Genomic DNA, 14,249 nt, shown 5'->3' with positions numbered 1-14,249 from the left:
TGCTTCACCACCTGTGAAGCGACTCCCCTGCAGGTGGGGAGCCAGGGCTCGAACAGGGATCCTTATGCCAGTCCTTGTGCTTTGTGCCACCTGCACTTAACCTGCTGAGCTACAGCCCGACTCCCCAGGCTAGTGATTTTTAAGAGGTTTTGACTGAATTCTTCAGAGTTTCTCTACATATACTATCATGTCATCTGCAAATGATGATTTTCCTTCTTTTTCAATTTGGATACCTTTTATTTTTGACTGATTTCCATGGCTAAAACTTCTAAGATTATGTTAATAGTGTAGTGATAGTGCCTTATCTTGTTCCTGATCTAAGAGGGATTCCCATTATTTTAAAGTATTAATCATTAAAAAAAAAAAAAAGATGAATGTTGTGGAGGCATGAACATCATATAAAACAAAACCAGGGGGGGTCGGGCGATAGAGCTGCAGGTTAAGCGCACGTGGTGCAAAGTGCAAGGACCGGCCTAAGGATCCCGGTTCCAGCCCCCGGCTCCCCACCTGCAGGGGAGTCGCTTCACAGGTGGTGAAGCAGTTTTGCAGGTGTCTGTCTTTCTCTCCCCGTCTTTCCCGCCTCTCTCCATTTCTCTCTGTCCTATCCAACAACAATGACATCAAGAACAACAACAATAATAACTACAACAATAAAAATCAAGGGCAACAAAAGAGAAAATAAATAAATAAATAAAATTTTTTAAAAAGGAAATACTGCTTTAAAAAAAAACAGAACCAGAGCATAAAAAAATAATATAAAAGAATTATGAGACAATACTCACATTATGGGGTACCAGAAAAGGAAAAAGGATATAATTATTATCTGAGTAGTCAAGAACTTCTCCAAATTGAAGGAGATACTCAGATCCAAGAAATTCTAATTGGTCCAAACTGAACTCAGACACATGCCAAGATATACTATAGTTAAAATGGCAAAGAGATCAAAGAAAAAAAGAATCTTAAAAGCAGCAAGAGAAAAACAGTTACCTCTAAAGAGACCCACTATAAGACAATCAACTTATAAAAGCTCCAAGGTCAGAAAAGACTGGTAGCATATATTCAAAGTTTTGAACTGAAAAACCCTCAACCCAAGAATGTTATCCAAGTAGATTACCACTCATATTTGAAGTCATGATAAAAAGGTTTTCAAATAACCAAGAGCACATTCTGAACATTTACACCTACTAAACATATTAAATTTATCTTTAACATACAAAAAGAAAGTAACAATGAGTAGGATCCAGGATGCAGAAAAGAAATCAAAGTAGTACCAAACAACCAAAATAAAACAGTCTTCTCACATTAGAACACTGCAAACTTCAATCTTATGGTGCATATTTCATGTTTTCTTAAATTTCACACTGATGAAAACACTTCGTAGGAACAATAGTTCTAAAAAGTAAGTTATTGTTATATTTACCTGCAATATTTCCTAACATATCTTTATCGTGACAAGTAGGGTCTTCCATTTCTCCATCTTTAAAACTGCCTATTTCTCCATAATAAAGAGCAATCCCAAGCTGCATTATACGGATAAACATTGGCAGCTGTTGATCTGTGATGGAAAGTTTCAAGCTCTCTACTAATGTATGAATCTGTATTATGAAAAAGAACAAAATCATGTTCATGGGGAGCACACATTAATGTAGGGATAGAAATTTTAATCTTAAAATGGGTTACCAGAGCATAAACACATACCTAGTATTTAAGCATAGTAGTTTACTCTAAAATATATTTTTAAAAATTGCTACGATGATTGACAAGCTTAAATAGAAATTATATTAAACGATATAACTGCAAATGGAAATTATAATGAAAATGAAAAGGGGCCAAGTGGTTATGCACCTGGTTGAATAGAAACGTTACAATGCACAAGGACCCAGTTTCATGCCCATATAGGGAGGAAGCTTCACAAGTGGTGAAACAGTGCTGCAAGTGTCTCTCTATTTCTGTTCCTCTTAATCTCCTCTTTTAATTTTTCTCTGTCTCTATCCAAAATAAATAAATAAATTTTAAAAATTTATGATGAAAAATTCTTTCATTCATTTTTTAACTAACTGATATTTATGAAATATGAAAAATAATAGTTTTAGGAATAACATAAAAACTACATTTGAGGAGCTGCGGAGTGGTGCAACTCGTTGAGCATCCGCATTACCATGCTCAGGGACCCAAGTTCAAGACCCAGATTCCCACCTGTAGCAGGAAAGCTTCATGAGAGTTAACTCTTTCTCTCTCCCACTCTATCAGTACCTCCCCTCTCAATTTCTCTGTTCTATCCAAAAAAGAAAAAGAAAAAGAAAAGAAAGGAAAAAAATAATAAAGGCCACTGGGATAGTGGTGCAGGCACTAAACCCCAGGGATAACCCTGATTACAGTGAAAAAAAAAATTCTTTAAAAAATTGTGTTTGAAGGTGAAGGAAGTTGTACTACTGACAAGGTGTAAGATAGCGTTCAAATATGAAGACAGATTGCTTAACAACATACAACCCATACATGGAATGCAGGCTATAAGATAGCTCACCCAGTAGAACCCAAGCCTTATCAAACACAAGACTCTGGCACAATAGATGATACCAAGTAATTCCATTAATGGTGAAGTGGTACTGAGGTGTCACTCTGATCTCTAGCTAATAAAAACTTTTTAAATATCAATGTATACCATGTACAATGGACAGGAACAAAACACTGATAACAGAACATGACCCCAAAAAAAAAAAGGGCAAGTAAATTTCATATATGAATATACATTTTGGGAGTTGGGTGATGGCACACCTGGTTGAGTGCAATTACAATGCCCAGGTTTGAGCGCCTGGTCCTCCCCAGCAGGGGGAAAGCTTTGCAAGTGGTGAAGCAGTGCTACAGGTGTCTCTCTTTCTCCATCTCTATCTCCTCCTACCTCCCCAATTTCTGGATGTTTCTATCCAATCACAAAACATTTAAAAAATAAAAAATAAATATACATTTAAGTACAAGTAAGATGCACAGTACAAAGTGTGTTTAAAATAACTGCAAAAATAGTAAGTTACATAGCTATACCAAACAAATGTAGCAAACAGTGTGAGTGTTTGGAGCATTTCCATTAGAGAACTTTAATAAGGTAGGAAATTCAACACTAAAAATTCAATACCTTGAATGGTAAACTTCCACAAGTATCAAAAATAGTACCTTAAAATTAACTGTACTCTGACACTCCATTACATCTGGAAACCATAGGTCAAAAGCTATGGTTTCCCAAACCAAGAAAATAAGATGTTAAAGTTATCTAAGCGAGAAAAAAAGAAACTTACCATAGTAATCGCTGCATGATAAACAAAAATTTTAAGAGGGTGAGTTTCCTCTCTGCACTCCCCCCCACCTCCTTTTCTTTCCTTCCAGACCACTGCTCAGCTCTGCCTTTATGATGGTAACAGCAGATTGAGCCTGGGATCCTGAAGCCACAGGCATGAAAGTTTTTTGCATAACTACTATTTTTATCACCAGCTCATGATAACTTTTAAGAACCAGAACAGAAAAATTCAGCCTTCTCTGGGCACAAATACATCATTTATATCATCTACATCTACCTTTAGACCAAAACACTAATAAACAGCTGAGCAACTGCAAAGAAAATGAGTCACAAAACAAAAACAAAAACAAAAAAAAATTATTAGTCCCAAAATATCTATACCATAACTCAAATTAAGTATAAATGTTGTATATTATCACATAACCTATAAATATAAACAAAGCATTTACATAAATATAGTTATGGCATTTTTTCCTAAAATAATTTAATTAGTATGACTCTACTACTAGAAAGAGAAATACCTACTTTAATAACAGATGGCATCTTGGAATTCAGGTTATCATATGTAAAATGCAGACGAGTTCTGAAGGAACATTTGTATAATAAAGGGTCCTGGTAAAATTCAATTTTACCACTAGCATTTCGTTTATCAAGACAAACTGTACAGTCTGAAAAATTGATAACCTTTCTCAATACCAGATCAGTTGCTAAAAAGAAAGAAAATTTAAGTAAAATTAGCAAGTGGAAAGGCAACTATTATTTGTTAATATAAATAGTAATAAAAAAATAGTGAAAATAAAGAGTCAAGAGTGTTTAATACAACAAAGACAACATAGTTTCAGTGGACTATACTAATATATATGCGTCTCATAGTAGCTTTGTACAGCATCACATATTATATCTGGAAAAAGTATGTGGGGGGGTATGGGTAGAAATTAAGAGTGCTGGGACCAGGAAATGCTTTACCAAGTAGAGGGCACACTTTACCACAGTCCTCCAGGCACTTCACCTGCACATAAGTTTCCCAAGTGGTAGAGCAATGTTATGGTGTCTCCCTCTCTCACTCATTCTTTATCCTTAAAAAAAAAAAAAAAAAAAGGGGGTGGGGATGGGAAATGGGAGGGGAGGGGAGGGGAGGGGAGGGGAGGGGAGGGGAGGGGAGGGGAGGGGAGGGGAGGGGAAGGGAGGGGAAGGGAGGGGAGAGGGAGGAGAAGGGGAAAAGAAAGAGGAGGGGAAAGGGGGTGAAAATTTGCCAGCAGTGGTGGAGTTGTGCAGCATGGAATCCTACCAATAACCCAAATGTGCAGAAGCATTTTCTTAATGAGTTAAAATGTTAATAAGAATGGAGCTTCCTACCCTGAGAGTCTATTAACTTTCTATAATTATATGTCAAATCTATACATCTGCACTATTCTAGGTTGCATGCACAAAGTTTTCATTAGATTTATCAGTCAGTATGACCACAGGGTTATTATCCAAGACAACTATTTCTCATGCTTGAGAGTCCAATGCTTTATTTACTGCACCACCTCCCGGACCACGACAACTATTTCTATAATGAAAAAATATTAACATTTACTCACCAGAAATATCCATGAATGCACGATCCCATAATTCACCTACTGTATAGCATTCTGCAGAAGTTATGTTGACTGAGAGAACTATATCATCTTCAACATATTTTAGTATGAGATTATTTATAACTATGTTTACATTATTTACAACTCTTCTAATCAAACTCTGCACATAACCTATTAAAAAAAAAAGAATTCAATATGCTGCAGGTCCGTTAACAATTACTGAAACGTTACTGCATTTCATGAAGGTGATGTGAGTAATATCTGGCATATTTTGCAAAAACAGGAAACTAATAACCAGATAGGCAAAAAGGTTTGGAAAGTGACATAATTAGTAATAAGCTGATCCAAAATAACAAGATACATTACCAATCAGTTTTATATAATATAGCATGCATGAACTGAAAGAAATCACAGTATTACTAGACCCCATTCAATGATTATCCTATACTACAAGCTTACTGTCTAGTTTTTGCCTATTTTACAAATACTTTTACAAATGAAAGAACGTAACTATATGTTAATTATACAATATATTAGCAAAAGGGGGGGTGATCAAGCAGATGACTCGTGCGGCAGAGTGTATGTGTTACTAAGGACAAGGACTTGGATCTGAGCTCAGGACAACCACATGGGAGCACCTGCAGGGTGCAGTGGAGTAATGTTGCAACGTCTCTCCCTCTCCAGCTCTAATTCTCACCCTCTTAAGAAAAAAAAAGGCCACCAAGAAACTGAGCCCCAGTAATAACCCCAGTGGTATAAATAAATAAATAAATAAATAAAGGATAACAAGTTGTGTTTACTCTTCTATTTTAAAAAGGCCTAAAAATATTTAACAGACTAGAAGAAGAATACAATAAACATAACCATCCAGATAAAATTAATTGTTCCAATTTATTAATTCATAATTTTGAATCAATAAGAGAAAACGTGAATAAAATGAAAACAAGATTAAAGAGATGAAAATGTGCACAACTGAACAAGATAGAAAAAGTGGGGGTTGGTTGAGTGCACATGTTAAAATGTGCAAGGACCCGGGTTTGAACCTCCAGTCCCCACATGCAAGGGGAAAGCTTCACAAGTGGTGAAGCAGGTCTGCAGGTGTTTCTGTCTGTCCCTCTCTCTATCTATATCTCAACATCAGACTGTTCTCTATCAAATAAATAAAGGTAATTTAAAAAATTTAAGAATACAGAAAAAAAGTATGAGGAGAAAGAATAGACAAGAATAATGATAACACAGGGAAATAAGAAAAAAACATTTTAAAAATTAAACTCAAAATATTAGATGTAATTACTAAATATTCTTTCCCTCAATAGTTTACTAAGCATTTCCAAAAAAATTTATTTCAAGCTACCATAGAATAATCCACAGTCTCTTAAGTTTTTCAATTTGTATCAACATAAAAGAAGATATTGGTTTTCCTGTTAGGAAACCAATTAAGTTCATGTTAATCTAAAGCCATCTCCAATAATTTAGCTGAATACAGTTATGCCTGATTTCACTAAAAATGGGAATTTTTTGAGTTAATATTTTCATATTATGAGGCTAAAAAGAGGCAAATTCAACTCTCAGTATCAATCTAAATTCTTTTTTTTTAATTGGGGAAGGGGATTAGTGGTTTACAGGAAACAGTAAATACAGCTATTAGTACATGTATAAAATTTCTCAGTTTTCTGCAAAAAGACTCTACACCCCCCCCCCCCGCTCCCTGCCTAGGTCCTCCTCCATCATCCCGCACCAGGACTTCTTTACAGGCTTCCGAGGAGTCATTAAAAGCCTGAGTTCTGTTTTAAGTACATGCAGGTAGGCCTATAGAAAACTTTTATCTATGAAATCAATAACTAATCAACCACCAATTTTTTCCTAAACAAATCATTTTATAAGGAGATAGAAATGTAACAATCAAACTGATTATTTTTTGCCATAGTACTGACTCTATAGAATAAGGTGGGACAGGAAGATTTTTGTATGTTTTATTGTTTCTGCAAAGTCGGGGCCCTTCAATTTCACCACTCAAGAGTCCTTTTTTTTTTTTTTCCCCACTGATACAGAGAAAGAGAGACAGAAAGGGCAAGCTACAACGACATCAGAGCTTCCTCCTATGTCATGACACCCATGATGCAGTGCTGGGACTGAAATCCGGTTGGCAGGCCTGGCACAACACACCTCCGAACCCAGTGACTTCTCTGTCCAGTCCCCATGTAGAAGTTTTGAGGGGATATGTAGTGAAACATTTGCAAGGGGATAAAGGACATTCACTTAGTAAATAAACAATTAATAGACTTTTAATTTTTCCCCAAAGAGCTAATTAAAAAATAATAATAATAATAGAGGAAGAAGAAAAGAAAAAGTTCTAGAGTCATCACACTACTCGAAGAGTGACTGAAAATGTCCAGTAAAGTAAGTTCTTCAGACGCCTTTTCTTTTTTTATATATAGTTTTTATTTATTTTTACTATTGGATAGAGACAGAGAAATTACGAGAAGAAGGGGAGATAGATAAAGGGGAAGAAACAGAGAGACACCTGCAGCCCTGCACCACCACTAGTGAAGCTTTTCCCCGCCAGGTGGGGACCAGGGGCTTGAACCTGGGTCCTTGTGCACTGTAATGTAAGCACTTAATGACTGGCAGCACCACCTGGTCCCATGAATCCTTTTCTACATTGTAACAATCAATCAGACAAGAGATTAGTGAAGTCTAGTCAGTAGAGTTCTGGAGAAAACAAAGCATCAGCATTATGATCATCATAGCAATACTAGTTCAAATTTTCCAATTAAAGAATAACTTAAAACATATATTGGAAGTACAGAGCTATGAAATAGTCTACCGAACCTTAGCCTTTTTTTTTTCTTTCCTTTTAATTGCCACAAGGGTTATCACTGGGAGTTGGCGCCAGCACTGCAAATCCACCCTTTCTAACCATTTCCTTTTCTTTTTTTTTTTCTTAATTGTTATTTAGATCTAAATAGGACAAAGTGAAACTGAGAGAGAACAGGGAGATAAAGAGAGGGAAAGACAGACACCTGCAAACCTGCTTTCCACTCGTGAAGGAGACCCCCTGCAGGTGGGAAGTGATGGCTCCAACCCAGTTCAGTACGCTTAACCGAGTGTGCCACCACCCAGCCCCCTGAACCTTAGCTTCTTACAAGTCAAATAAATTGTGCCAGAACACTGTCAGAAATTAATTAGCTTAAAACCAGAATAAAGTCTATAGATCTTTGGAGGAGGGGGAAAAAAGTGACTGTTAAACTGAAGAATTATTGCTAAACATTTTTAAAGGCAGTAATGTACTTTAACCACAGAGCTCACATATACATTCCCAAATTTGCCAAGTACTTGCTTTTTTTAAGTCACTAGAAAAAAATTCCGGGAAATAAAAAAGCAGCACTCTCTCAATTACAAAACTCTCTATTCTGTTAGTAAATTTTATAGTTTTCAGCAAGTCAAAGCAACCTACTGTCTTTTTTCTTGCTCATTCAGAAACAAGGGGGATAAAGAAACTATTAGTGGGAAGTCAAAGTCAAGACTTGGTTAGGAAAGGATGTAAAGAAAACTGAAGACCAGCAAGCTACAAAAGAGCCTTAAAACAGAATGAAAGACATCTGTAAAAACTCTGTTCCAAAGTCACACAGCAAGTATAAAGACTATATTATGTGAACTACATGCAAAAATATTCCAAATATAAAATATATAAAATATAAAAATATTCCAAATATAAAAAACAGTGAAAGTGTACATTCTACAATGGGATAAAACTAGTAATAGTATCGACTTCAATCCCATTAGAAGTAACCTGTGAGCTGAGAAATACCTAATCAGGTAAAGCTTGAACATTACTATGCACTACAAACGAACAGCATGAACAGCACCAGAGGGAATTCCATAGATGCTAGAATAGTGCTGGGACTTCTCTGCTCTTTCCTGTCCTTCCAGTCTGTTCTCTCCAGCAAAGAATGAAAAGCATTCAGCTCAGAGAGCCCACCTAGCAGTATTGCACATATGCAAGGCCCTGGGTTCATTCTTTGGCACCTTAAAAACAAAAAAAAAGTTACCTGGTGGTAAATCAGGATCCGTGGGAGCAGCCTGCTGAATTCTTCGAGGTTTTGCTGATAATTTTGTATTCTCAGTGGTGCTATGATTGGTGGAATTAGAACCACAGCTGTCATGGTCATCCTGTGTTTATTTTAAAGATTAAAAAAAGCATTAATTTTCAAGAATCAAATCAATAAAAAATTTTCAATATATATCTCACAGTTACTAAATATACACATTCAATCTTCTAATTTTTTTAAAGTTTTTTTAATCTTTACTTATTTGATAGAGACAGCCAGAAATCAAGAGGGAAGGGGGAGATTGAGAGTGAGAGAGACAAAGAAACACCTACAGCACTGCTTCACCCCTTGCAAAGCCCCCTACAGGTAGGGACCAGGGGCTCGAACCCGGTCCTTGCATATTGTAATATGCATGCTCAACCAGGTGCGCCACCACCCAGCCTCTCAGTCTTCTAATTTTTATTTTTAAGCTCTAAAAATATAATCGATCTACATGCTTAGGCAGCATAAAAAATTATTAGTTTAAAAACACAGTTGGGGGGGGAGCAGCAGCACACTGATTGAGCACATATATTACTGTGAGCCAAGGACCCAGGTTAAAGCCCGTGCTCCCATCTGGAGAACTCTCACAGGGCTAGAAATGGATCTACCCTATGACCCTGCAATTCCTCTCCTGGGGACATATTCTAAGGAACCAAACATTCCCATCCAAAAAGATTTGTGTAGACCTATGTTCATAGCAACACAATTTGTAATAGCCAAAACCTGGAAGCAACCCAGGTGTCCAATAACAGATAAGTGGCTGAGTAAGTTGTGGTATATATATACAATGGAATACTACTCAGCTATTAAAAATAGCGATTTCACTGTTTTCAGACCATCCTGGATGGAGCTTGAAAAAATCATGTTAAGTGAGATAAGTGAGAAACAGAAGGATGGATATGGGATGACCTCACTCACAGGCAGAACTTGAAAATCTAGATCAGAAGAGAAAACACTAAGCATCACTTAGACTGGAGTTGGTGTATTGCACCAAAATAAGACTCTGGGATGGGGGTGGGGGAGGAGAAGTGTTTAGGTCCTAGACCATGACGGCAAAGGAGGACCTAGTGGGGGTTGTACTATTATGTGGAAAACCAGGAAGTGTTATGCATGTACAAACTATTGCATTTACTGTTGACTTTAAACCATTAATTCCCCAATAAAGAAATAAAATAATAAAATAATAATAAAACCTGTGCTCCCTACCTTCAAGGGGGATGCTTCACAAGTGATGAAGCAGGTCTGCAAATGTCTCTCTCCCCACCCTTCTTAATTTCTCTATCCTATCAAGTTAAAAAAAAAAAAAAGAAAAAAAGGAAAGGAAAAAATGGCCACAAGAGTGGTGATTTGTAGGACCAGCACCAAGCCCCATAGATAACCCTGGGGGAAACACACACACAGACACACACAGAGTTTCTTTCCTTAGTTGGATCAAAACAGACTAATAATATCAAAGAATTCTTATACAGAAGGGGTAAGAGAGGGACACTAAAGGGAGGTTGGAAATCTACATCTCTAGAGTGGAAAAGGATAAGTTTAGTGGAGCTGTACTGACACTTATCTTGGGGAAATGCAGAAATGTACCCTGTGACAACAAGCCTATAAATGAACATTCCTTCAATAAAGTGATACTGAAGTTGGAAAAAAAAAAGTTTCAACAAGTCATATTTTGCAAACTATTACCTAATTTATAGAATACGAATAGGTGGGGTAGATAGGCTAATTGTTATGCCAAAAGACTCTCATGCCGGCCCCCCCCCCAACACTGTAACAGTGTAAGACTGAGCTAAGTAGTGCTCTGGGAAGAAAATAAAGAATGCTAATGGGTACTCTTCTTTTGCCTAGATTGAGTACATGTTTATAAAATGCTTTTATGTGGTAAAATTCCTTGATTTACACAGACAAACCAGAAATACTGTATTTAAGAATTTCTGAATCTAGTAAAAACATTTACAAGTAGTTCTACAAGAATAATTTAATCTACTATTGTAGGAACATAAAGAAAGCCATTCTACTTGGAAGAACTATAGACAGTCAACCCCTTACTACTATGTGTAAGGAAGTTTTAGGCTAAGGTATAGGCTAAAGAAGGGAAAAAACAGCAGTAGCTGAAGAGTACAAATGAGTATCACATGTAGAAAGAGTGACAGGCAGTAGCACACTGGGTTAATTGCACATACTACAAAATGCAAGGGCCGGAGCAAGGATCCTGTTTCAAACCACCCCCTTCCCCCACCTGAAGGGGATTCGCTTCACAAGTGGTATAGCAGGTCTGCAGATGTCTATCTCTCTCCCTATATTCCCCCTCCTCTCTCAATTTCTCTCTGTCCTATCCTATTGATGGAAAAAAGGCCTCCAGGAGCAGTGGATTCATATTGCCAGCACTGAGCCGCAGCAATAATCCTGGAGGCATAAATTAAAAAAATGAAAAGGCTGATAATCAAGTAAGATCACAGTACACAAAGTTTGAGATGGAAGAACAAGACCAGAAGTTAAAGGCATGGTTCATGAAGCTAAGTTCAACAGAAATGGGGCAATGTTAAGAACTATAGACACAGTCTCAGTCTTCATTATAGTCGATGTTTCACAATTTGTTAAAGGAGATTTAGTAATCCATTAAGAGAGACAGAGTTGGAGAAGTAAGTGAGTAACTCAAAGAATAAAAGAAAAGGGACCAGGAGGTGGCTCATCTGGTAGACACACACACACACACACACACACACACACCCATTCACAAAGGCCAGTCCCAGGTCATCACATGGGAGTGCCAGCAGGGAAGAAGTTTCACAAGCAGTGGAAATGTGCTGCAGTGTCTTCTGTCTTTTTCCCCCTTTGTCTCCAAACTTCAATATAGAAGAAAAAAAAATGTCACTGGAAGAAATGAAGTGGTGTAAGCATGAAACTCCATCAATAACCCTGCTAAGAGGAGATGAAGGAGGAGAAGGAGTAAGTGGAGGAGGAGGAAGAGGAGCAGGAGGAGAGAAAGTCAGTCACAAAGGAATTACTAAGCAGTAATCAATCAAGAAAGCAGGTGGGCCACTGAAATGGCTTGCTTAGATGGTGCGCTGCTTTTGTTAGATGCATGACCCAGGTTTGAGCCCAGCCACCACTGCACTGAAGGACGCTTTGGTGTTGTGGTTTCTTCCACACTCACTTCCTATCTAGAAAGAATGAATGAAATTTCAAGTAGGAAATTAATATGACAGTAAAAAGTAGAAACACTTTCTTATTCCTATTTTTATCAAGAACACATTTTGCTTAAAGGAAAAATGCATATGAGAGAGCAAAGCCAACAATCAAAAGGTAACTAGTCATGTACTGTACACCATTAATTCATGAATCAATAATAAAACTATCTTATATTTACAGTAATGGTAAAAACAACAGTCCATTTTATATATCTGGAGAGAAAATGTCAATATCAAATAAAAGAAGCACCACCAAATTTACCAGTCTAGTATGGTACTGGAAGCAAATAAAAACATAATAAAATCTCTAAAACTTCATGTGGGCGAATATACATGTTACCATTAGAAAAAAAACAAGGTTCGAGCTGCCAGCAGTGCAGAAAATCAAAAGCAGTGCAGCAGGTGTCTCTCCTGTCTTTCCCTCTCTCTCCTCTTCTACCCTGCTGTCTTCCACCCCCTACCAAGAGAAAAAAGAAATTAAATAACCATAAAGAGGGATGATGGCCATCAAGATCAATGAGGTTATCATACAGGCATGAAATTAACCCTGGATAGCCCTGGTGAAAATAAATAGAAATAAAACTTTCACGTGAGCTTTTCTGTCCATCTTAGGTGAATGAAAAGAAAACTTAAAAGTCTTATTCCACAAAACTTGAATTCACTATTCAATCTTCATAATGACATGTTCTGTTATTTTGGGGGATGTTATAGTCATAAAAACTGAAAGACTAATGTGAATAAAACCTTACTGTAATTACTTTTAGTTCAGCTTACATCCTAAAAAAAAAGTCTGTAGTCATACTTCTACACAACATTAACATCACAAGCACGCTATTAATTTCTGAAACATATGGTTGTCTCAAAAGCCCAGAAGTAAAACATGTTCATTAAAGATGTGAAAAAGTTCCAAGTGAACTGCCAAAACTAGCATAATTATGAAAATATTTAACACTAAAACCATCTGAAATCACATACTGTATATAGATTACAGTGATGTCATAACAAATATTCCAGCCAAAATGCACTAAAACTACTACACTCCAATAAATCTGACATACACAAGATAACAAACATTTGAAAGCAAAATAAGATCAAATTATTTTTATTTTCTTTTTTAAGTTATTAGCAAAAGGGAAAAGTATATAGACTAAATACAAATTTTCAAATAGCTTAAGAAACATGAATAAACCTTCCCTACAAACTACACATTTTTATTGTTCAAAAGAAAAACAAACCCAATCATTTCATTTGCTTAAACAAGCTTTATAAAAATGAAATTGAAAAATGAGCATTAATCATCTTACTCAGGAATATTTACTATGAAACAAAAGCAAATGAGCAGATACTTCTAATTATAATTTCCCATAATTAGAAAATAATCCTTCTGATAATACAAAGTGGTTTTATTTCAATTACACAACATACTCCATTTTAATTGTGTCAGTATCGGTGAGTTTCCATTCAAATCCTACTTCAACTAAACTAAAGCAAAACAAGAATCAATCGTAAATTTATAATAACTAGTTTAGAAACTAGAATAACTTCCATCACTAGTTTGATTTTTAACCAATCTGTATCAATTTAGACCACTTTAATTCAATTCATTGAAAGTTTCTAATAAAAAATCTATAAAATATTTTTAATACTAGCTAAAATGTTGAGATAAATTTCAACAGCACACATCTTTGAATTATATCTATATTTAGGTTGCAATTTTTCCAAAATGTCTGGTAAGTATACGTCACAGCAGAAGAATGTTTTCTCTTGAGGACCACAAAGATATTTGTGAAAAATACCACCCTTTTACTCCTCTCCTCCTGAAAAAATCATGAATATAATTTCCTTGCTAAAGTTCCTAACAGAAAGGAAATAAGCCAAATAGTGTATGAAAATAGATCCACTACCTTCATACAGAGGATGGAATCCCATTACATACTTTTCACCTCAGTTCTCATGGGACTAGTCAATTAAGACCTGAAAACCTTCAACTCCCGGTATAAGTCAGATTAGGGGTGAAACGTAAAATAGGTGAATGAGTCATCCTAGAACCTTGTCTATAAGCAGAGTTATGTTAAAATGCAATGAGAAACTGAAAAGT

General features: G+C 36.3%; 1 protein-coding gene across 1 annotated transcript in view; it reads right to left on the bottom strand.

The window, feature by feature from the left end:
- Positions 1-14,249, bottom strand: part of VPS13B (vacuolar protein sorting 13 homolog B) — a 634,327-nt gene that overhangs the window by 599,069 nt on the left and 21,009 nt on the right. Inside the window, exons 3-6 of the mRNA XM_060195774.1 lie at positions 8,922-9,042; positions 4,873-5,040; positions 3,815-3,996; positions 1,421-1,595 (exon numbers count right to left, since the gene is read on the bottom strand). Coding sequence (XP_060051757.1) covers positions 1,421-1,595; positions 3,815-3,996; positions 4,873-5,040; positions 8,922-9,042 — 646 coding nt within the window. The remainder of the gene's footprint in view (positions 1-1,420; positions 1,596-3,814; positions 3,997-4,872; positions 5,041-8,921; positions 9,043-14,249) is intronic.

The sequence above is a fragment of the Erinaceus europaeus genome, chromosome 8 (assembly GCF_950295315.1).
Source record: "Erinaceus europaeus chromosome 8, mEriEur2.1, whole genome shotgun sequence".
NCBI lineage: Eukaryota > Metazoa > Chordata > Mammalia > Eulipotyphla > Erinaceidae > Erinaceus > Erinaceus europaeus.
Note: the sequence above shows the minus strand (reverse complement) of the source record. Positions and strands in the feature narration are given on the sequence as shown.